At 41.5% G+C, this 24,838-nt stretch overlaps 1 protein-coding gene across 8 annotated transcripts in view; it reads left to right on the top strand.

Annotated features, from left to right (window-relative positions):
- Positions 1–24,689, top strand: part of TTC39C (tetratricopeptide repeat domain 39C) — a 109,679-nt gene extending 84,990 nt beyond the window's left edge. For 3 of the 8 annotated variants that reach the window (XM_082417845.1, XM_082417838.1, XM_082417839.1), the window contains 8 exons: positions 6,546–6,639; positions 8,959–9,066; positions 13,774–13,883; positions 14,898–15,021; positions 21,080–21,177; positions 22,305–22,409; positions 23,707–23,745; positions 24,298–24,689. In XM_082417845.1, the coding sequence (XP_082273971.1) occupies positions 6,546–6,639; positions 8,959–9,066; positions 13,774–13,883; positions 14,898–15,021; positions 21,080–21,177; positions 22,305–22,409; positions 23,707–23,745; positions 24,298–24,387 (768 nt within the window). In that variant the 3' untranslated portion in view covers positions 24,388–24,689. Of the gene's footprint in view, positions 1–5,259; positions 5,464–6,545; positions 6,640–8,958; positions 9,067–13,773; positions 13,884–14,897; positions 15,022–16,016; positions 18,421–21,079; positions 21,178–21,428; positions 21,519–22,304; positions 22,410–23,706; positions 23,746–24,297 lie in introns of those variants that run through there. The other 5 variants (XM_082417844.1, XM_082417840.1, XM_082417841.1 and 2 more) reach the window with 5 other exon arrangements.
- The last annotated feature ends 149 nt before the right edge of the window (positions 24,690–24,838 follow it).

The raw sequence follows: 24,838 nt of genomic DNA, 5'->3' as shown, positions 1-24,838 counted from the left end.
CTTCACTCTGCACATCAGCCTTCCTCACTGACAGGAGAAGGGGGTACAAGGAGAGAAGGGCCCATAGGTGCGAGTTGCCCTGGGACAGTGACACACTTGATCAGAAACCCACAGGGCTGAGTACACTTGGCCACAGCTAATTAAATGGATGGACCGTCATGGGTTTTGTTGGTGTTTCTTGGGCAGAGGACACATGGTGCCAGGATGGGCATCACCAATGGGGGGTCAGATTTAAGACCTCATGGATATTCAGTTCTCATGTATAGTTAGTATTCTGACTATTTAGTGTGTTTTGTGTGTTTGGTCTTTTGAGTATGAGATACCTCTTCGCCCTTTCATTCTTCTAACACACACGTACACACAAACACACACACGCTCCACTTGCTAAGTACTTATTGTATTAACACATCTCGGGAATTCTGCCTGCGTCTAACAAACTCTTTGCTGACCAGTTACTTAAAACATCTTGAGAGAATGTGCCTATGTTTCACAAGCTTACTTGTCTAACAGAACTGAAAATTCTCTAAAGCAAACGCACATTAGCGCCATCCACACAGGCAGCTCCTTCCCCAGCAGCCGGGTCCACAGGAACGATGTTTGCAGTGGCGAACATCCTTCAGTTTGCCACTGCCCGGTGCTCTCAGCTCTGGGGTTTAACCCACAGAATTAGGTGATACCAGCATCATTTGAATACCAGCAGACTGGCTCTGAGCTTAGACCTTTTTGTTTGTGAGTTAGTGATGTCATTCAATGTTAAATGCAACTTGGAGGTGGTACAGAAGGAAACTGCTTGCTTGGGAAGCGGAGTCTTGGCATTTTAAATTCAGGCAAGTCTGGAACTTGGTGTCCCTTTGGCACTAGAGTCTGGGCCAGGCTCCTGAAAGAACTTGGCTTTATTTCCATATTCAGTTTTTTTTTTTGCAGCCCTAGAAATGGAACCTTTTGCTAGGTAGCTGAATTGAGAGAATCCTCTTGGCTTGGTATTGCTAGTGAAAATCTTTGAGTGAAACAGAATGTAACGTTAGTAACCCCAAGATTACGGTGCTAACTGAAAAATATTCATACTTACTGTGTCTTCATATTTGTACTTTGAGATCTTTACTTTCTAAAGACCTTAAAAATATATTAATGTTGGAATAGCTTCAGAATAACTTAATCTTTTTTAATTGGGTTGAAAATGTTGCCTGTGGTCTGTCCATCCCTTTGTATTACGTGTTTCATTTTCCTTTGTCCCCTGTCTCTCCAGGCAAGAGCACACACTTGTATATTTGTGGTAGAATCTTAACTCAAACAGCTCCTGATTATACCTGCTAGATAAAATATGGAATTTCTCTAGTTTTTTTTTTTTTTTTTTTAACCTCTACGTGACCACAAGCAGAATTATAAAGACAACTTACATTTTCTAAAGGACTGCAGGGAATTCCCTGGTGGTCCAGTGGTTAGGACTCAGCGCTTTCACTGCCGTGGGCCTGGGTTTGATCCCTGGTTGGGGAGCTAAAAGGACTGAAGAGGATGAAGCAAACAAAACATAGTATAATAAGAAAAAAGTAATTGTCAAGGGAACAAAAACAGAAGTTAAATTAATATAAAAAGTATTAGTTACCTAAATCCATTTATGTTTACCATATTGCTATATAAAAGATAACTCTCAGATCGGGATAACAAAGACAAAGCCAACAAACTAAATAAATATGCAAGCTAACTAAAAAAACTTAAATGGTGATACAAAAGTAAAAAGTAAAAGAGTAGACAAAATATATCAGGCATACATAAATTTAAAAAATGACAGCAATGATAATTTAAGAATTGAGGGCAAAATGCATTAAATGGAACAAAGCTGGTTTAAAACCTTATGGTACTTGACAATTAAACTGTAACAGTCATAAAATTGTATATTCCTAAGAAATAGCATTTTTTTCTTAAACATAATAAGAAACTTGCAGAAACACAATTATGAGAAACTGACAACTCTTTCAGTCTTAAAAAATCTATTTTATAATAAAATAGTCTCTGAGGTTTCTGTTCAGTTTTGCTATAATCCTAATACTGCTCTAAAAAATAAACATTACTAATTAAAAACAAATCTGGAATTTCTCCCAGGGTTCTGAAATAACTTGTGAGAAGCTGAATTGCTACTTACTGCAAGTCTTCGTCCTAAAAGTTAGAAAACAATATTGTGATTTATTTCCCAGTGCTATTAACAGGAGACAGGGTACCTATAGACAATACCTATTTTTTAAAGACAATGTACCTTTCCTAAGAGCATTTTTATTCACATGAATTCATTTATTTCAGCATCCCTGAGAGTATAAACAAAAATTACTTCCTAAGGTCCAAAATTGTGTAGGTTATGAAGTTGGCGCTGAAATCTGGTACCATTGACCATTATTTAACATTCTTCGTTATACTGTGTGCCCATTAAAAGAAAAAAATTATATTACAGTAATTTAAACAAATGAATTATTCAGTTGGAAGGTATGGCTTTAAAGTGAACTATTTACGTAGTTCTAGAGCATAGAGAATATGAAAATAATTTCTGCCAGTCTGCAAGTTCTGGCATTATTCTGACACCAAAACTTACAGAGGAGAGCACTAAACAAGCTCCACTTCATTCTGAACGTAGAAATTCTAAATAAATATTAGCAAATCAAATCCAGCAACGTATTTTTTAAATGCCATATTACAACCTAGTAGGGCTTATTCCAAAAAGGCTCTCGTGGTTCAGCCTCAGGAACTGTATCCCTGTTATCCCCGGCATTAAGGAAGTCATTGATAAAACCATTCAGTCCTATCAATAGATGCCCAAATGGCATTTAATGAAATGCATTACCCAGCCCAGATTTTAAAAAACCAAACAAACTATTAGCAAATTAGAAAGGAAATCTCTCTATTTGGTAAAAATGGGCCTCTACTAAAAACATGCAGCAAACTGTATTTAATGGTGCAACATTAAAACATCCTCTTTTTCATATTTTTTTATATACTATATAATAATGTATACACATCCTTTGTATTAGAATAAACCAAGGATACGTGCTATGCTTGCTTAATATTCAGTATTTTAACTGGAGGTCCTACCCAATTACAACTGTCTATTGTAAATGAAGAGACAGCACTATCGTTACTTGCAAATGGTTTGAATATCTCCCTGGAAAATCCAAGAGAAAAAGAGATTAAGAATTTTAAAAATTCCTGAGTATAATGATGTGACGTGTACAAAATCAACTTGCAAAAATCCACAGATTTCCTACATACCAGCAACATTCACTTGGAGAATAAAATGGAGAAACAAATCCCTTTTGCAGTTGCCATAAGTGTTATAAAATGCCTAAGAATACACCTATCAAGAAGTCCCGAGTAACTGGAAAAACACGCAGTATCCCTGTAGTGACAGCGCTGTAGCTGTTAAGTCCTGCTGATTTTAATTTGGCAGTAAATATGCTCCGTTTAATTTGGCAAAGATTCGTGCTTTTATTCTTCATGGCTTCCTCTGGAAGCAGATAAAGCTTGCCGACATTTTTTTCTCCTTTTACCAGCAAGGAAACTGAGGCTTCAAGTAGTTTTTGTGACACAGTGTATCAGCGCACAATTCATGAGACAAAAGCCTGTATAGTACTAATTCTTGGTTTCACACTAATCCATTTTCTATATTTTCTTCAGGGTATGTGTACTTCTTTAAAAATTAAACTGGGAATCGAGTATCAGATTGAGGATAACCCTCCTTTCTCTGCTGGGTTGTGGATGTTTTAATTTGTAACCATAAAGACTCCCACAGATCATTTTTATTCTGAATTGTTTTGTTGCAAAGGGAACTGTATTTCCACTATTTTAATGGCTGTTCATTGTACTTCCTTAATGAGTGATCAGACTAGAAGTAGAATTAATTTTGTAGTTATGCTTGCTCCTGGGGTAATGCCATTAAGCTCCATAAGTGGTCTCAGTACTTTCCAGTCCTATTCAAGTGCTCGTAACACAAAGAGCCTGGGACTTTCTTCACAGTTTCATCTTCAAGGAAGTATACTGTTCTAGTTTCCCAAGGCTGTTGTAACAAATTACCACAAAGTTTATGGCTTAAAACGACAGAAATTTATTCTCTCACAATTCTGGAGTCCAGAAGTCCAAAATCAGTTTCTCTGGGCCCAAATCAAGGTGGTCAGCAGGGCGCTGCTCCCTCCAGAGGCTCTAGGGAAAGTCCATTCCTTGCCTCTTGCCTCTGGTGGCTGCCTGCATTCCTGGGCTTGTGGCCACATCACTCCAGTCTCTGCCTCCATCCTCACACTGCCTTCTCCTCTGCTTGCGTCAACCCTCTCTCTGCTTCCCTCTTGTAGGGATACTTGTTGATCGCATTTAGCGCCCCCTGGATAATCCGGGAACTCTCCATCATCTCCAGATCCTTAACTTAATCACACTTGCATCCCTCTCCCAGAAGAAAGCATGCAGTTGGAGCAGAATTTGAATACTAGTCAGTTGCTAGCTCCCTGACCTTGACTGAGCACTTAACGCCGTTGAACATCAGTTTCTTCATCCGAAAATGGAACTAATACATACCTATCTCAAGAGTTTTTGAAAGGGTTAAGAGCAATAATGTTGATTCAAGTATTACTTGGCTTCTATTTTTCTTTTCTTGCATTCAGAGCTTAGTTTTGACTCATCTTGGTGGCTTCAGAGTCCAGTTCCATCCTGGGCACCCAGTAGTTGCCTGATAAATGTTCACTGAGTAGTTTTCTATCCTCTGAAGGGCGGCGTGGCATTGCACTGCCATGCACTGAACCCCAGCTGGGGTCAGCTTGGTATTGATGGCCCATCTGGAAATATCCTAGGGGTGATAGTTGAAGGCCATTAACTTGGGAAACTGGGGAGGTGCATGCAAAAGCAGAATCCCTAACCCTGTGGTTTCTGTGCAAATAGGCTAAATTGAGTGCATGTGTGATGCAGGGAAAGAAGTATTGATCCAGAAAGGGGAAAGTTAGAAATAGGAGTAATGAGTGTCCAGATCTCTCTCTACACACACATGCTTTTCATAAGAGATTGATTGATTTTTTACCTTTGGTATCTTGGCTGTGTGCTCACAATCAGTGTAAATGTCTGACTTCTGAGCTGGGGGCCTGTTTCATTCCTGTGAGGTTCCCTTCAACTAGGTGTTCAGCTAGTTGAGAACAGGAATTAGTGATACAATGATGGGTATCTTCCGTGGCTACCTGCCGTATCTTCCGAGCACTCGTGGGTGGTGATACAGGATTGAACGCTACAGTCTGAACCTTGCTGACAGCAGAGTGAAGTGTTACTATGGGGCACGAACAGTTACTGGTCCAGCCATGGCCGTGGTTACTGAGTCACTTGGCTTCCAGTGTTCCTGAGTCACAGACTGTCCTGCCGATCTCCTTGCTGACTCATCTGTGCCCTGTGTGGAGTCCTGGGGCCTCCTGCAGTGACCGTGTATCACTCAAGGAGCTGAGGAACGTGGTGGGTCTGGTCTCAGGGAAGCCAGCAGCCCCTCTTCTAAGACCCTTCATGCCCCAGCCTGGCTGCCCTGGGGGACAAGAGGCAGCAGGGGCCTTGGAAGGGAGTCGCCTGGGAGTAGCAGAGGGAGGCACACAGGGAAGCACAGAGAGCAGGGCTGAGTGTAGGGCGGGAAGAGAGGCGCTGGCACCTGCGGGAGGGAGAAAGGAGCGCTCCTGGGCATGTGTCAGCGAGGGCAGGCTGTGTCGCATCTTCGGGACATTTAGGATTTATATTATTACTGATGCGTGATACTTAACGCCTGTCGTTGCTGCATTTACGGTTTAGTTTACCTCCCTTTTATCCTGATGGTGCCTTTTAGGTGCTCTTACCAGGTGCTTGTGGCATCAGATCAGCAGACTTTGAAAGAGATCTTTCGTGGAAGAAAAAACTAAATGTATTTAACCAGGAAAAGGTGGGACAGGCATTTGAGAGTCTGTTGGCGTTCTGGACAGTGCTAGATGAATGCAGAAGTCGGAAGTGTAATCTGGATCCTCAGAGAATTTCTGAAGTGTTGGGAGAAGAGGGGTGATGACCCGAAGCATTCGGAGAACAGCACCGAGTTGTGTGGTAGAGAGTGAGGGGGTCCCGGAACGGGGAGAGGCTGAGGCTGGGCTAACGGACGGGCTCTGGGCAGTACTGACTGCCAGTCTCTCTGGGCCCGGTGGGTGTATGCAGGAGGATGAGATGCAGTCCCTCTCCTGTCGAACTTACCTGGACCAAGGAGCCAGATCAGCAAATCATTATATTGATAATACACCAAGTTCTAGTGCACATGTGCACAGAGACCCCTGTGGGAGAGGGTGGTGTGAGCCGAGCCCTCACTGGTGGGTCCTTCTGCCTGAGCAGAGGGAGAAGTGATTTGTGCTCTGTTCAGCTCACAACCATGTGAGGGGAAAGGGGGCGTTTTCCCAGAAATCTTTAAATCGCTCTCTTCTATACTGCTTAATTTGCTTAACCACCAAGGGAAAGGATGCTTTTGAATTAGGATGCTCGTAATGTTAATGACAGATCTTAGCCAGTAACTGTTTCCATTTCTTCCTTAGTGTCAAATCAACAGTGCCTTGACTTCCTTCCATACTGCTCTGGAACTTGCAGTAGACCAGAGAGAAATCCAACATGTGTGTCTGTATGAAATTGGTAAGTATCGAATGTCTGTCCAGTCCCTTGTCATTGAAATAGTATTAATGCAATAGCTCCTGTCCAGCTTCTTGTCCTGCAGTGTTAACGCATTCCTGTGCATGTTTTCATTGTTAATGCTGTTCAGTTTGTGTCTTTGTGAAATGCCTGCCTCCTTGTATAATAATAGGACTTTGTTACCATAGCGCAAGTAGTGGTACTTAATGAATTCTCATTACTTCTTTCTAATATTTTGCTCCTTATAACATTTAGATTCTAGGATGATAGGTAAAATTAAATTAATTGAGTAAAAATCATTTGTGAATATTTTATTGGACTGGATATTAGAATTCAGAACTGTTTTCTCTTCCCTCCCACCAATGTTTACCTAAGTAGAAAAATACGGCTTAGGAGAAAATTGGGCACATAGATTCCAATTCCAGCTCTTCTGCCAACTAACTTGGAGCCCTCACCCTCGTAGTAGCCCCTGGAGCTCAGGCGCCTGCCCTCGGAGCAGCTGCGTAATTAAGATGAAATTAGCCGGGTGAGCATGAGGCAGGGTGCCTGGCACATATGTTAGCTGCTTCCTCCTGCTTCTCCCCTCCTGGAGAGGAATTTATAGACAGACTTGGAGGCATTTGTTTGCCACTTGCTTGCCTGCTGTAGACAGAATTGTTTTCCTGAATCTTTTTTTAAAGAAGAGTGCAAACTAGAAGATTGAGAACTGCCCAGTAAACAGTATTATGTTTTAAACACCTGTTATAGCTTAGGGAGTGGAGATGAGGTATGATCCAGTGGGAAATGTATTTTTCTGTAAACTCTGCTGGAGCTCTGGTTAGTAGCCGTAATGTGGAATGGAATGTGAAACACATTATCAATGTGATGTTTTGAGTCAGACCAGGCATCTCTGATTTCACAGCCGATGAAACAGTATAGGACTTGAAGGAACTAGCTTCGATGTCCTTTTATTTCTCTTGTTTAGGACACTGTTATCTTTTTTCTTCTAGTTTTATTGAGATACCGTTGACACGTAACATTGTATTTAAGGTGTACAACATGAAGATTTGATACCTTTATATATTGTGAAATGATTATGGTGGCCTTTTTTTGTGTGTGCACCGTTTCCGGGTCTGTGGCAGGGTAGAATGTCAGAGCGAAAGGAAGCTTGGAAATATCGAAACCCAGAACTAAGGACTTCGGAAGGTTAACTCAGGGATGGGGTGGGGGGAAGTGGGAACAGCAAAGTCAGGACTCGGCCTCCTTACTCAGCTGTGGTGCTGCCTCCTACCTCTGTTGCGGCATTTAATTCAAATCTTATCCCGATGTCCATTTTAGGATGGAAAGAATTAGCCCCAATTTTTCACTCTAAAATATGTCACCTTCATATCATATCCCATAGAATTTGACACTGAATTTTCTGGAAGTGTGGCTCCCCCTCATCCCTCTAGTTCAAATGGTAGGTCGAAGGTGACACGACTGCTTCATGGTGCAGCGGATAACAGAATTTTTTATGGAGGCAAATCGTGGACGGGAGAGAGCAATGGCCTTAGACCCTCAGTTCTTCCCTCTTTTTAGCCGTGTGACCTTGAGCAAGTCACGAAGCCTCTTCATGCCTTAGACTTTCTCCTTGGTCAGGTGAGGACACCGTCAGCCGCCTTTCCAAGACTGCACTAGGATTAAGGAGAACTACATCAGGTGCCTGCCTGACACACAACGGGATGGCTCCGTGGATGGGAGATACCATTACTAACAACGAGGGATAAAATTCCTTGCTTCCTCATTGCTGCTGCTGCCCCCCCAGGATGCCAGCCTAACAGTGTTTTGCTCTGGGAGAGGTGGGGTCCTCTCTCTGCCCCTGCAGAGGGAAGGGTGGCAAGTACTTAATTTCTCAATGGTTTCCTCTCTACTTCTCAGAACAGGTTGCTAATTGACTGTGATCATAAATGCACAGGTGAGTGTGTGAGACTTCTCGACATGCTCACTGTGGATGTAATCTACTGGCATCGTCTCTTTCTCTGCGCCGGTGCCTGTTCTTGGGAGAGAAGAACCACTGTGCTTGGGTTGATATCCAGTGGGGGGAGGCAAATTGGACGGTTTCCCTAGAAATTTTTACTTTCCTCCCTTCTATACTGCTTCATTGGTTGTGAAATCAGAGATGCCTTGTCTACTCAAAACATCATATTGAAAATATTTACGAGGGAAAAGATACTTATGAAGTTTTCACGCTGTTTACGTGGAGCCCTCACAGAGAAAGTCAGCAGAATAAGACGTTTGTAACGTACAGATGGGCTGTAAAGCATATTCCTTTAGGGTCCCGTACTAGAAATATCTCTTTCACAGGTTGGTGCAGCATGATAGAGCTGAATTTCAAGGATGCATTTTACTCCTTTGAGAGGCTAAAAAACGAGTCCCGGTGGTCCCAGTGCTATTACGCCTATTTAACCGCAGGTGAGTAGACCACGGTCTGCACGGCCACAGCGCGCCCTTCTCTGTCTCAGATCAGCTCACGTGCGTTGGCGGGTGGGAGAGTGATGGCAGAGGATGCAGAAGTTGTGTTCTTCACCGTTTCCCACAGCGTGTGTTGTTTTGGGCTACAAGTGAACAGCAGCTGAAGAGCAGCTCTCCCCAGCCCATCTGAACAGCGGGGGCAGTTCGGTGCTGCACGCCCTGCCCCTCCCCCCCGTCCCCTCAGGGCTGGGTTGGTCACACGCTGGGTCCTGGAAATGCTTATTGTGAGCTTTTTGTTTTTGTCCATTTTGTCCTAAACAGTCTCAACTTACCCTTACCCCTCTCCTTTATTTTCTCAAATCTATTTTTGATTTATTAGGAATTTAAAGAATTTAACATGTCTTTTAAATCGTGTTAATGTCTTTGTTTGCATTGTTAGTGCCCTGGTTAGAGTTGCACGGATTTTGAGTAGTCTGTTCCGGCCTTGTTTTACTTATTAACCCTATTATAATTACAGTGTGATTTTGCAGAACACAAGGTAATTCAACACTGCATGTCATCATAGCAGAAACAACTGTAATGTCTGATAGGCATAGCAGTGTGTTTTGCCTTTTTACCCTTAAATGAAGAGATAAAGACATGCTGCCCCCTGGTGGACAAAATAGCTGTCTGTGCCCTGAGCTACAACACGTGAAGTGCTGTTGTGATGCAGAATGGTCCAGGTGGAGATTGAAGAGACCCAGGTAGTTGTACATTTTCTGCCTCTAACAATGAGCTCTCCTTACACACCCATATAAGTGATTCTTTTACTTAAAATTTAAGGCTAATCCAAACATTATTTTCAATATCTTCTTATTTCTCTGAATATTTGGATTTAACAAAACGTCTCCTGTCATTCCATCCCCTTAACTGGTCTCTTTAAAATAAGATAGAATTAGAAGATGGTGACCAGTGTGTCTGTCCTGGGTGTTCTGAAACTGCAGTCCATGAGCAGTTAGGATGGAAGGCCCTTATACTCACAGGCCTTCCTGCAAGCCCCGCAGGTATTAATCCGTTTTCGTATGGCTCTTATAGCTGATGTTTGAATAGGATTATTTTCAGTATCCCGCTTAGGATACTTTAAGGGTTGGTTTACAGAACTCACAGGCATCTCGGATGAAAGTAGCAGGCTTGGTGTGCACAGCACGTTGATGAATGAAAACAGAGAGGCTGCAACACCCCCCAGCGGTCGTTAGGGTGTAATGGGGCCACATAGTCACTGTGGGCAAGTGTTTCTTTTTAATCGTTGTCGAGCATGGAACATGAAGAAATAACGGTACGGTGTGGGTGTATAGAGGAGCATTTATTCTCCAGATATTGGAAATCCCAGGATCATACCAGTTGTAGCAGATGATAAAGCGTGAAAGACTCTAGGCGCCACCTCTCCACGGGGGCTTCGTGCAGATGATGTGTGAGGAGCTCCACCTAAAGAGTACGCCGGCCCATCTGGCGGGCCGGAAGAGAAGGTCACTCTGTCAAGCTCTCAGAGAAGGCTCCTTGCAGGAGCTGTCATTTGAGTTGGCCTGAAGGACAGGTACTTGTTACAGGCAGCGTCGGAGAAGATGGGCATTCAGCGACCAGAAACACTGCCACTGGGGGCTTAGTTCCTTGTGCTATTTCTTTTTTTATATTTATCTGTTTTTTTGTAAGAACATTTAAGTTCTACTCTCTTGGCAAATTTCAATTTTACAATACAGTATTATCACATGTAGTCACCATGTTATACGTTAGCTCTTCAGACCTTCTTCATCTTATAGCTGAGAGGTTTTATTTATTATGGTAAAATATACATAAAATCTATTTTAACCTTTAAAAAAAATTTTTTTTTGGCCGCACCGTGCAGCTTACAGGATCTTAATTCCCCAACCAGGGATCGAACCCAGGCCCCCAGCAGAGAAAGCCCAGAATCCTAACCACTGGACCGCCAGGGAAGTCCCTATTTTAACCACGTTCAAGTGTGTGGTTCAGTGGCATTAAGTTCCTTCACAGCCATCACCACTGTCCAACTTCATTGTCCCAAACTGAAACTCTATGCTCATTACACAATAACTGCCCCCTCCCCAGCCCCTAACAACCACTGCTCTACTTTCTGTCTGTGTGAATTGGATTATTCTAGGTAAGCGGACTCAACACTATTTGTTGATTGAATCTGGTTTATTTCACTTAGCATAGTGCCCTCAAGGTTCATCCATATTGTAGTATGTGTCAGAATTTCATTCATTTTTAAGGCTGAGTAATATTCCATTTATGTACAGACCATGTTCTGTTTATCCGTTCACTGTCAGTGGATGCTTGGGTTGTTTCCACCCTCTGGCCATTGTGAGTGATGCTGCTGTGAACACGGTTCTTTTTGAGACCCTGCTTTCAATTCTGTTGGGTATGTTACCCAGAAGAAGTTAACCGAAAAGCGTAGTCTGAATGGATGAGCCAAGTGTCCTAAGTTCTGTGTAGGTCTCAGACTTGGGATAAATCAGAGACACTCATGCTTTCAAACATCTGCGTCTTTTAAAGCAACTGTCTGTAACTGTACTGAGAGGAGGTGGTGTATATTCTTCAGGGTCTGAGGTATTAGTGTTGTAGAACCGCAAAGGTGATTCAGATCCTGATACTGTTGATGTTTATGACTCTCTTGTGTACCCACACTTGCTCATTCTTTTTTTTTAATATTATGTGACTATATAATAATGTTACCAGTTATCTGAGGAGACCTCAAGCTAGGGGCAGCTGAAATTATTCTTTTTAATTGATTTACTGTGTGACCTCAGGCAAGACTTTTAACTTTCCTGGACCTCTACATCCTCTGATCTATAATATGATGGAGTTGTTTTACAAAACAATCACTGAACTTCTTTCTGGTTTTGAAATGTTATAACACAACCGATGAGGTCATTTTGGACGGGTTCAGGCCACCACATCTGGACCAGTGCTGCTCTCATAACTGGGGGTGATCTCTCCTTTTGAATATTCAGCCTAATCCCACTTATTGCCAGTAGAAATCTTCTGCCTTTCCCATCACCTTGATGACCTCAGCTTTCTGCAAACCTTGCTGCTTGTGCTTCTTTGCCCCTTCCGTTAGCTGCCCATCCTCTGACATGCCATAGCCCTGTGCCTGGCTTGACCAAGCCCCAAAATGCGAGTATGGGACCACCCAGTTTTAGGACTACTTGAATAAAGAAGAAAGAACTAGCAAATCAATGGACATTCCAACTGGGGGTTGAAAAACAATATGTGGCAAAGACAAAAGCAGCAAAAGATTAACAGAAATGAATTCATCTTCATGGGAGTTGAAAAGAGGACGACGAAGAGTAGTTGGTAAAGTTTCAATGAAGGGATGGGACTGCAGCCTGGTGTGAAGTTTGGAGAAGGTAGCGAGCAGGTGAACCAAAGGAAATACGACTACGTCTTTGCCGGGGGCTCTGGATGGGATGAAGATAGCATGCAGACCATCAGAATCTTACCCCCCTCCAAGGCTCAACTTGACTCTTAGTTCCTCAAAGCTGCCCTAATCACTCCAAAGAGAAACCATCCCTTCCCTTGATGAGCTTTTCCAAAAGTACTTTGGTGCCAGGACTCCCAAGGCTCTCATCACTATATACATTGTAGCTCTGGACTGTGTGTCTTCTCTCTCCAGCTGAAATTTAAGTTTCTTCTGGGTGTAAACGTGTGTTTTTCTTCTTTGCATTCTTGCTGGCGGCTGTAGGTGGTAGGTGCCCAGTAAACATGTGTAGGACTAATTCATGACTTTCTTTCCAGGTGCAGGGGTATCCTTCTACCACCATGAGGCTTTCACAGTCCTCCTGGCTCCTAAGTCTTCTTGCCTAGATTCCTTTTTCTTCCACTTTCCGAGTATGTGAGCTCTAAATGGACTGTAGTCTGTGATAATATCTGGGGGTTTTGTTACTGTTCAAGACTGTCTCCCCCAAAGAGGGCTAGGACTGTAGTTTTCCCACGTGTCCCCGCCCCCCGCCCCAAAGGTCAGGGAACCTAGCGCCAGGGAAATAGTTTTTTTTGTTTTGTTTATTTTTGGCTGCATTGGGTCTTTGTTGCTGCGTGCAGGCTTTCTTTAGTTGCGGCGAGTGGGGGCTACTCTTCGTTGTGGTGCCCAGGCTTCTTGTAGTGGAGCACGAGCCCTAGGTACGCGGGCTCAGTAGTTGTGGCATATGGGCTTAGTTGCTCCGAGGCCCGTGGGATCTTCCCAGACCAGGGATCGGGCCCGTGTCCCCTGCATTGGCAGGTGGATTCTTAACCACTGCGCCACCAGGGAAGTCCCAGGAAATAGTTGTTGAATCGGTGGAACGACGATCAGCAGGATGGTGTAGTCCCATGTGTAACAGTCTTTAAAAATATTTGCTCCCACTGGGCCCGTGAGCCACAATTACTGAGCCTGCGCGTCTGGAGCCTGTGCTCCGCAACGGGAGAGGCCGCGATAATGAGAGGCCCGCGCACTGCGATGAAGAGTGGCCCCCGCTTGCCGCAACTGGAGAAAGCCCTCGCACAGAGACGAAGACCCAACACAGCCATAAATAAATAAATAAATAAAATTTTAAAAAAAAAATATTTGCTCCCATTTTTTCCTTTGGTAACGTTTTCCAAGTATCATCAACCTAGGTGTCCCTTAGTGGCATTTTCCGCCTGATACTTAAAGATTACAACGATGGTTTCTTACAGTTTGTCAGGGAGCCACCGGTGATGTGGACGGGGCACAGATTGTCTTTAAAGAAGTTCAGAAACTCTTCAAAAGGAAAAACAATCAGATTGAACAGTTCTCAGTGAAAAAGGTATGTTGGAACCTGTTGATCTGGTGTGTCATTTATGATGGGTATTTGCAACCATTGCCACCTTGGACAGGTTTTAAGAAATCATATGCAAAGCTGGCAACCTAATGCCATGCAAAATGCAGTTCACGACTGTGGAGAGAATTTACTCCCATGTCATTCTTCTGCTCTGAATGCAAAGTACTGTTTGGTTGCAAATAATTAAAGCAGTTGTTTCTTTGAATGAATAGAGACATTACAGATCCTGTGGCACTCATGAGCCTCCGGAGAGGAAGTGCATCTGTCTGAAGAGCTAGGTAGTCTCAGAAGAATGCAAATCAGCAGAACCTGGGCAAGAGATACAGACTGTTGGTTCTCATATAGTGAAAGCATCACATTCTGCCCTAATAAAAAACAAAAGTGTGCATCAAATATACCAGCAGAAGGGCCCAGGACTGTAGGGACCAAGCCCCTAATTTACTTCTCTACTTTTAAGAATACAGTTTAGCTGAATTACCATGGGTTACCTGACAACTTATATCCTGAATTTTCCATGTTTTTAGTTGTAAGTTTTTATTGAATGAACATTTAATGATTTAGTGTGAGTATAAACTAGATTGTAATGTGGAATGCCCCTGAGAGGACTGGGACTAATTAGAAAACTAAAACGTCAATAAAACTGTAACTAAAAGGCATCTGGTATTACATCCTCCATATAAACCCATCAAGTTATTATTTGTCACCCAGCTTTTATAAATTTCTTTGACTTAGAATGAAACTAGATTCATTTCAGTTTAAAGTTTTCAAAATATATCCTGGATCTTGATAGTAGATTGAATTGAATAAGCGAAAGGCATATCTACCAATATATTAAAAATCAGAGAGCAAAATTTAGAGAGAAATTTTCATTTTTAACTTTGCGGGAGGGGATCGTTCACATCAAATATGAACCATGTATTTTTTAATGTCTCCGAAATTTTTTTTTTATCTGAATTTGGTTTTTTTCTAATGTTGCCTAATCATTCCAACTGCTTGCAGGCAGAGAGATTTCGGAAACAAACCCCAACCAAAGCACTGTGCGTGCTGGCGTCCATTGAAGTGTTGTACTTGTGGAAAGCCCTCCCCAACTGCTCCCTCCCCAACCTACAGAGGATGAGTCAAGGTAAAAAACAAAACAGAACTGTGCACAGCAGCTTGTTCCTTCAGTGTGTCACTAATCTCCTCTGATTCAGAGAGTACAAATCTGTCATTCTTGGACAAATGGTGCGATGGTTGAAAAAGTTCCGTCACTTAGGTGATGGGAGTAGGAGGCACTGGAAGGGACAGATGTACTTGCCTTGTCCGCGGTGTGAGGCGGTGCACACTGATCGTCAGGGTTGGTAATCCTAAAGCCATGCAGGTGGCTGGAAGCATATGTTTCCACCTGCCCCCCCACAATGAAACCTCTTTTTTCATATGGACATCCATTAAAATGCACAGATATTAAGTGTACATGCAGTTCAGTGAGTTTTGACAAATATACACACTGTGGCATCCACACCATGATCAAAACATAGAACATTTCTTCCACCCCTGAGATTTCCCTTATGCCCCTTCTCAGTCAGGCCCCACCCATGGCACCCTCTGTTCTGATTTTTCTCTCCACAGATTGTTTTAACTTCATACAAGTGGAATCAGACAGTATGTACTTTTTAGTGCGTGGCTTCATTTGTACAGCCTAGTGTCTGTGACACCCACGTTGTATCTGTGTCAGTAGTTTGTTCCTCTCACTTGTTGAGTGGGATTCCATCGTATGGCTATACCTGTCCCACGATTTGTTTATTCCTTCTCCTACGGGACATTTGGTTTGTTTCTGGGTTTTTAGTGATCATGCGTAAAGCTGCTACAAACATAAGTGTGCAACATAAGTGTACTGACCTTTTGTGTGGAATTACATGCTGATTTCTCTTGAGTAGACACCAAGGAGTATAACTGGGAACCTACCTTTTTGATTCATATGTTTAAAAAATCATAAGACTATAAGTTATGGTAATAAAACCTTCACAAAGTCATTTTTATTATAGTGGTAGGAGAAGTTCATGGAGAGAATAAATCTTTGAGTAAAATAAAGCTTTACTGGTTATTAAAGAAATATTGTGGGCTTGCCTGTTGGCACAGTGGTTAAGAATCTGCCTGCCAATTCAGGGGACATGGGTTCGAGCCCTGGTCCAGGAAGATCCCACATGCCGCAGAGCAGCTAAGCCCGTGCACCACAACTACTGAGCCCGTGTGCCGCAACTACCGAAGCTTGCGTGCCTAGAGCCCGTGCTCCACAACAAGAGAAGCCACCACAGTGAGAAGCCCGTGCACCACAATGAAGAGTAGCCCCACTCGCTGCAACTAGAGAAAGCCCGCGTGCAGCAACAAAGACCCAATGCAGCCAAAAATAAATAAAATAAAAATAAATAAATTTAAAAAAAAAGGAAATATTGTAACATTTCTTCTAAAGGTATAATGGCAGACATTTGAATGATATTTTATAGTCTGGCAGGTTATTTCCTTTGCTCGTCACTGGAACCCAGGGAAGTAGAAAAGGCGGACAGCATTGTTGTGCCCATTTTATGATGAGGAAGGCGAGACTCGGAACAGTTGGGTGACTTGCCCAGCTCCCATAGGAGCAAGTGTCTCTGCTGCTGGCTTGAGGATGGCACGTTGATTAGCAAAGCTTTCAGCTCTCTACACACAGCTTCATATTCCTGGGAGCATGAAGATATTTAAATCATGCAGCTGGAAAAATGATTACATGGTGAGAATGCTGTGTTAAAACAAAACACAGGGACTTCCCTGGTGGCGCAGTGGTTAAGAATCCACCTGCCAATGCAAGGGACACGGGTTCGATCCCTGGTCTGGGAAGATCCCACATGCTGTGGAGCAGCTAAGCCCGTGCACCACAACTACTGAGCCTGTGCTCTAGAGCCTGCGAGCCACAACTACTGAAGCCCGTGTGCCTAGAGCCCGTGCTCCACAACAAGAGAAGCCACCGCAATGAGAAGCCCGCACACCGCAACAAAGAGTAGCCCCCGCTCGCCGCAACTGGAGAAAGCCCACACGCAGCAACGAAGACCCAACATGGCCAAAAATAATGAATAAATAAATAAATTAATTAATTAAAAAAACGAAACACGCACACATACAGTTATCCCTGTGTATCTGTGGGGGATTGGTTCCAGGACCCCCTACACGTACCAAAATCTGTGAATGCGCAAGTCCCTCATATAAAATGGTGTAGTATTTGCGTATAACCTACGTGCACTTTTCCATGTTTACTTTAAATCATCTCCAGATTACTTGTAATACCTGATATGATGTAAATGCTATATATGTAGTTGCAAATACAATGTAAATAGTATGTAATTAGTTGCTGGGTGTGCGGCAAATTTAAGTTTTGCTTTCTGGAATTTTTTTTTTCCAGAATATTTTCGATCCACAGTTGGTTGCATCTGTGAATGCAGAACCTGTGGGTATGGAACGCCACTGACTGTTCATCCAAAAATATGATTTTATAGAAAGCAGTTACCTTTGGAAATGTAGTCTTATTCACATATATGCTGCTCTTTTCCAAAAGTGATTTAGTATTAATATTTTGGACTTATTCAAAAATAGTGGTTGTACAAAATTTGTCAGATTTCTTTGTAGTCACACTTGTTTTTGATCAGATATAGCGTTTTCCCTTGAATCACATACTTTTATCATCAGAATTCCCTGCAGATGCCTTTTGCTTATTTAAAAAAAAAAAAAAGGTTCCCTCTCAAAGGTCAAAAAGTTCGTCAGTGTTGATATTCCAGAGCAACATAGTGCAACTCCAAAAGAAGTTGTGTGCGGAGACCCTGTAATTAGGGTAAGTGTGTAACCCTCCTAAGGGAATTACTTGAAAGGAAACAGAATTTTCCCAGATGTTCAAGTTCTGCTCTGTTTAAAAAGATTCATAATTTTAAACCCATCCCTGGTTGTTGATGCAGGTCTGGAATATCTACCAGTGTCTACCTCAAAGGACCAGTAAGGAATTTTAGGTATTCTTTTTTTAAAAAATAAATTTATTTATTTATTTACTTATTTTATTTATTTATTTTTTAGATTTTTGGCTGCGTTGGGTCTTCATTGCTGCTCATGGGCTTTCTCTAGTTGCGGCCAGCTGGGGCTACTCTTCGTTGCGGTGCACGGGCTCTAGGCGTGCGACCTTCAGTAGTTGTGGCATGCGGGCTCAGTAGTTGTGGTTCGCGGACTCTAGAGTGCAGGCTCAGTAGTTATTGCGCACGGGCTTAGCTGCTCCACAGCATGTGGGATCTTCCCGGACCAGGGCTCGAACCCGTGTCCCCTGCATCGGCAGGTGGATTCTTAACCACTGCACCATCAGGGAAGCCCCTTAGGTATTCTTTTTTTTTTCCCCCCAATTGGGTTTTTTTTGTTTGTTTGTTTGTTTTATTAATTTATTTATTTTTGGCTGTGTTGGGTCTTCGTTTCTGTGCGAGGGCTTTCTCTAGTTGTGGCAAGCGGGGGCCACTCTTCATCGCGGTGCGCGGGCCTCTCACTATCGCGGCCTCTCTTCTTGCGGAGCACAGGCTTCAGACGCGCAAGCTCAGTAGTTGTGGCTCACGGGCCCAGTTGCCCCGCGGCATGTGGGATCTTCCCAGACCAGGGCTTGAACCCATGTCCCCTGCATTAGCAGGCAGATTCTCAACCACTGTGCCTCCAGGGAAGCCCTAGGTATTCTTTTTAATGCACAAGTGCAGGATCATGTGTTTAGAGATAATTAAAACAGACATGCAAATATAAAATGGTAATTGGCAGGCACAAGAACGATCATCACTTAATGTGACTAAATATTCTCTGAGCTCCTTTCCAGCTGTCAAAATAAACAACAACAGTGTGGCCCTGGGGAGGGAGGCAGGCTCTGGAGTGAACATGAGATAATTCTCTAATATTTTTGCTAAAAGTCCAGTTAAGAGATCTGTTAATTAGATTATCTCATTCTCCAGTGTTAAGCAGTAATGATCCAAATCGACTCAGTCATATAGAAAACAGGTGAAGATCTTTGTAGAGAAATAGTCAAGTTCCGGGGAAAAAAACAAACAAACACCTGATCGTGGGTGATAGCGGTCATCTGCCTTGATGACACTCTTCCCATCAGGCCCACACAGCTTTGCGCACTCAGCTTATCACAGTCCCTGTCTGTGACTCCCTGCCTCAGCAGAGCCAGCTGGATTCTTATATCCTTGTCTTGTCATTTCATTCATTCCCTTCCTCGCCCACCTGCCCCTCTCCACTGCATTCTTCCTCTGCGTTTTAAGGATGTTACCGTGTATTCTCAGCACAGCAGAGTGCTCCCATTAAAACCTAAGTTACGTGGTGGTGGTTCACTTCTGAGACCTTCTGTGGCCTCATCTTATTCAAAGTAAAAGTCTGGATCCATTGAGTGGCCTACGGTCTGTACACACGCCCCCACTGCCATTGCCTCTCACCACGCTCCAGCCGCACTCCTCCTTACCGATCTTCAACACACCAGGCACGTGCAGCCCTTAGTGCCTTTGCACTTGCTGTTCTCTGCCTTCAAAAGCTCTTCCCACAAACATCCACATGGCTCCTCCACTCATTTTCTTCAGGTCTTTACCCACCTGTGGCTTTTTCAGTGGGCCTTAACCTGTACGTTTCCGACACACATGCATACCGCTATCCCCTTTCCTGGCTTTATTTTTTACCTTAGTTTGTACACTTCCTTAATACACTTATTTTACCTATCGTGTCTTTTGTGTCATCTCTCTCCTCCACAAAATGTTAGTTTCCTAAGGGCAGGAATTTTTTTCTCTTTGGTCACTGCTGTCATATAGTAGTTGCTCAATAAATATTGAATGAATGAGTAGAGTTAATGAATGAATGAGGGGATGAATGAAGTACATTCCCCTTCCTTAACACTGCCGCTGCCTTAAGATCTTTTGAGTACTTTTTCTTTGGAGGTATTTTCAGCCTAGGTTTTTGAGGCACCTCCTGCTTCTATAGGTTTAGACTCTTCTTCACATTTACCTCTTTGCTACTCTACCCAGCTCTTCCAGTTACTTCCAAAACCTTTTCTGGAACCTTGAGCTCTCTCTCTCTTTCTATATATATATATACCTACATATACACATACATACACATATATCACACATATGTACATACATATATACATGTACATACATTTGTGTGTGATATACATGTGTGTATGTGTGTACATATATTATTGTATGTATGTGTATGTTTCTATAAAATCTTTTTAAATCTCAGTACCTTTATTGGTTCATAGAAATAATTACTATTTTTCCTCCTCTATTAGCTCCACTATGTTTCCAATTTCCACTCTTTTCATTTCCTTGGAAAACTTCCATGTTATCCTCCCAACATGTGTGCCCGTCGTCCACAGTAGATGGCAAGCTTCTCGAAGTGGAGGGATCAAGTCTGATCCCCTCTCAGAGACTGGTGCAGTACCTCCTACAAACATGTGAAGGTGCTCATTGTGTGGTTTTTTGAATTAATATGATGCAATTGAAAGATACCAATAGACTTTATTTTTTAGAGCAGTTTTAGATTCAAGCAAAATTGGGCAGAAAGGACAGAGAGTTCCTACACACCTCAAACCCCCCCCCCCATGTGTACCCACACAGCCTCTCCAACCATTAACATCCCCCCCACCCCGTTGCGGTGCATTTGTTACAACTGATGAACCAACACTGGCACAGCATTATCACCTGAAGTCTGTAATTTACATTAGAGTGTATGCTTTGTTTCGTACATTCTATGGGATTTGACAAATGTATCATGACATGTAGCCACTCTTATAGATAGTATAATACAGAATAGTTTCACTGGCCTGAAAATCCCCTGTGCTCTACCTTCCAGACCTCTGGCAACTCACCACAGTTTTGCCTTTTCCAGAATGTTATGTAGTTGGAGTCGTACAGTATGCAGCCTTCTCAGATTGGCTTCTTTGACCTAGTAATAATATGATGCAATTTTGAGTCTTCTTGGCACCATGAAGTTTGATATCTTTGTCTTTCTTTGACTAAGGATACTTACTAATGGATGAGGAAGGGAAACCTTCTCAGTTTGAACTTGAATACGTTACTAAACAATGAAATGCTTAACTCTTGATGATATTTAAGGAATTAAGTGAACGTATTTCCTTCCTGCTGTTTTCGCTTCTCTTTAAGCTTGCCATGAAGTGGATGATTCATCTGTCGTTGGATTAAAGTATTTGTTTCTTGGTGCCATACACAAATGTCTAGGGAACTCAGAAGATGCTGTCCAGGTAAACTGTTCATGTGGTGTCATGGCTAAGGAAACTAAACTGTGAAAACCTACATATACGCTTGTGAATAAGAAAAAGGAGAAAGCATTACATAAAGCCAATCTCCCACTGCAGTGTGAGTTTCATCCACTTTATTTGATTAATGTCATCTTCTCAGATGCCAGAAGTTGATGATGGTTCATACTAGTTTTTAATGTGACTTCAGAACCTTAGAATACTTCTTCACCTATGGGCTTCTTTTCTGGCACTAGCTGTTTATCAAAGATGACAGCCTCAATTGGAGGAGGAAGAAATGAGGAGGCAGACAATTTTGAAGGAGTAGAGTGAAGCCTCCTAGCTAGGTAAATACAAATATGATCAGGCATGTCAGCCTGTGTCCACTTTTCCTCCCTCTATAACTGCAGATTATTGATGCATTACTGAGGTGAGGTCTAGAAAGTTGTTAGCTTAAGATATTCTGTGAACATATTATATGAAAAAGAACCATTCATTATCTTCAAAGGTAGTTGGAGGGATTTTTCTGGGTTTTTTGTTTGGTTGTTTGTTTTTACAGACATCCAGGTGTTATTTTGATTATTCTTTGAGAGAGTTCATGTACTGTAGTAAGAGACTTTGGCTTTTAAATCCTAGGGTGTTGATACACTTGTATTATAATTTTAAATTAATTTTCAGTGTGGGGTATAATAGTTATTACACAGCTCTAAATAGCTTATTTTAGATCATATGCTTAAGTATCAGTAAGATACGGTCAAGACACCTGTCAAGAGATGGTTCTTGGCTTGTTTACTTTCTGTCTTAAATATTAAAATGGAATGTTCAGATTTGGAGGTGCAGATAAAGATGTTCTCTGCAATAAAATCAGTATAGGCTGGTGTGTCAACTAGGAAAATAAGTAGCACAAATTGGGCTGACTGATGGGTAACATATACTGGCGCAAGTTCACCAGACAGGTATATAAAGGACTTATAAGATATGGATGAGAATAAATGGGAAGGAACAAAGATGCAGAAAAGGAGAAAACCTGATACAGAATACACATCCTCCTAAAGATGTGATGAGACTTAAGTAGGAAAATGAGCCTAAGTAGAGAAATGAATTAATTCCAAAAATATTCATATTACTTTCAGTTCTTTCAGCGAGCTGTTAAAGATGAGTTGTGTCGTCAGAATAACTTATATGTTCAGCCATATGCTTGCTATGAACTTGGCTGTCTTCTGTTAGACAAACCAGAGGTAAGATCTTATCTATTTTCTTAAATTATGTTCATCAGCAAAACTGTGCAAGTGAGCAGGCACAAAACATCCTTCATTTAAAGTAAGTTGATTGAACATAGTGTTTTTTTGTTTTCTTTTCCTTGGTTTCACATACATGAATCCAAGAAGCTATTAATCCTATCTCACTGTGTTTAAGGAGGTAATCTCTTCCCTGGAATTAGAATGATAAATGTAACTTTGGGGACAAAAATTCATTTGGGGCAAAATCATTGCCTTTTCTAGAGTGGTATGGTATGATGTAATGTGGTTTATTCAGAGTACAGAATTGCATTGTGATTCTAGCTCTGCCGTTTATTTTTATTTAGTGTATGATACGGTTAAGTTATTTAACCACATACCTTCTTCGTAATCTGTAAAACAGGATAAAAAATACCTCCCTTGCCAATTTAATAAAGATTGTAGTGAGAATAAATGAGGATGGTGTGTAGGATTACTTAAAAATTTTTAGAATACCTTTTAAATTTGACAGTCATCATTAAGATGAATATTTAAGCACAGTGGGGCAGTTTTTTTAAAAGTGAATTTTAATAATGCTGGATTTGCTTGGTAGCTTCTTTTAGAAGCTCAATTACATACTATTGACTGTATAAAATTCTAATTTTCAGTAAATTCAAGTCAGCTTTCAAATACATGGACTTTTTAAAAGTTGAGCTAAATCAACAGAAATATTCTAGCCTAATCCTTAAATATGTAGCTTATCTTGCCAAAGATAGGCTTTTAATTGGTAACTCTTTTCATTTGAAATTCTAATTTTACCAAAATAGAAAATGCAATTTTTATGAATTTTGGTAGAAACTTCTAACACCATATTCTTTAAGGAAATTTTTACTCTTAATGCAGCCTTAAAATATATACATAAACTACAAGAAAACTGGTCTGTCTCTTGAAAAATGAAGTTGATATTCTCAATCAGTAATGCCTTCAAAAAAACTTACTTCAAATAAACTTAAATTATCATCAATTTTGGGTTTTTTAGTAAGATCTTAAACTATTATACTCTTCTAAAGTATGATAGCCCTTTATAAAATAATAATGAAGATTATAAAAATTATTTATCAAGTAATGCCTTAATGTAAACATGTAAACAGCATTATATTAAAGAAAAATTGAGTCAGTATGCTTGAATGAGCACTTGACTCCCCTCTATGTCACTGTGAATTTTTTAAATTAATATATTTTCCTATTAGAACATTTTCTGCTTGAGTGTATATAAATATAGATGTTAAGAGATAATGTGTTTTTCTTACATTCATAGACTGTAGGAAGAGGCAGAAGTCTCCTTCTTCAAGCAAAGGTAAAAATGCCTAAAAATGCTCAATCTCTCTCTTTCCAGTGACCCTTCTTATCCTCTGTAGTGTACTCTGGAGTCTGAATTCAAGAAATATTGTGAAATGATTGTCCTGGTTGGTATTTCTGGAGGGGAAACTGATAACTGAATCAGTGAGCAGTTGATTTTTAAGTGAAATTACACATGAAGCTCCTATGAAATTGCTCATCCTGCTTTATAAAAACTCTTCTCATTTGAGTGGGAAAATAACTGTTGATTTCATAACTGTGTTCTTGAGTTAAGAAGTTCTAACAGCAACTTCCATTGAGCCCAGCTTAAGACTACTGTCTCAGGAAATCACATGAGGGAAATTTTCCAAAGACAGCATTAATAATGCTCAGTTGACTTTTTAAAAACGGACACAAAGTTTGAGGTTTGGGGAATAAGAAAAATCAAGTGAATGCGAAACCCTTGTTAGGAGTGTAAGGAATTTTACTTTGGGCAGTACAAAGCTTGGTGTGATTAATACTGTAGTATTACAGACAGCTTAGCTAATAATCTCTTCCTCTTGTCTTGCAGGAGGATTTCTCTGGCTACGACTTTGAAAACAGATTGCACGTCCGCATCCATGCTGCTCTGGCTTCGATGAGGGAATTGGTTCCTCAGTGACAGACCCGAAGTTTCCGCTCTGTCCCTCCCCACACAGGTTCTGCACTTTAAAAGTAGAGGACACAGCTCTTATGAAGATCAGCTTTTCTTCTGAAAACCACCTGGGCCCGGGACACATTTTCTCAGTTAGGTTGATGTATTAAAGATCTCCTCTTTTAAACACATAGCTAAAAAGTAATAATGATGATGATAATAGTAATAATAACTAACCACCCGGGGAGAGGGTTAAGTGACCTTGTTCAAACATTTTAGTTTTGTGATTTATTATTTTTAAAATAAAATTCAACTAAATATTCAACCTGCAGTCTTGTAGGAATGCCTACTTGAAGCACACATCTGACTGGGTAACACTAAGAGGTACCTGTAAAATTATTAACAGTATCATGACATAGCACTTATATTGTGTTTTGAAAAAATAAAAGTGCTTTCTAGTGTTTTACTTTATCCTCAA

This window comes from Balaenoptera physalus (genome assembly GCF_965194825.1).
Source record: "Balaenoptera physalus genome assembly, chromosome: 12".
Classification (NCBI taxonomy): Eukaryota; Metazoa; Chordata; class Mammalia; order Artiodactyla; family Balaenopteridae; genus Balaenoptera; species Balaenoptera physalus.
This window is presented reverse-complemented; position numbering and strand designations above follow the sequence as displayed.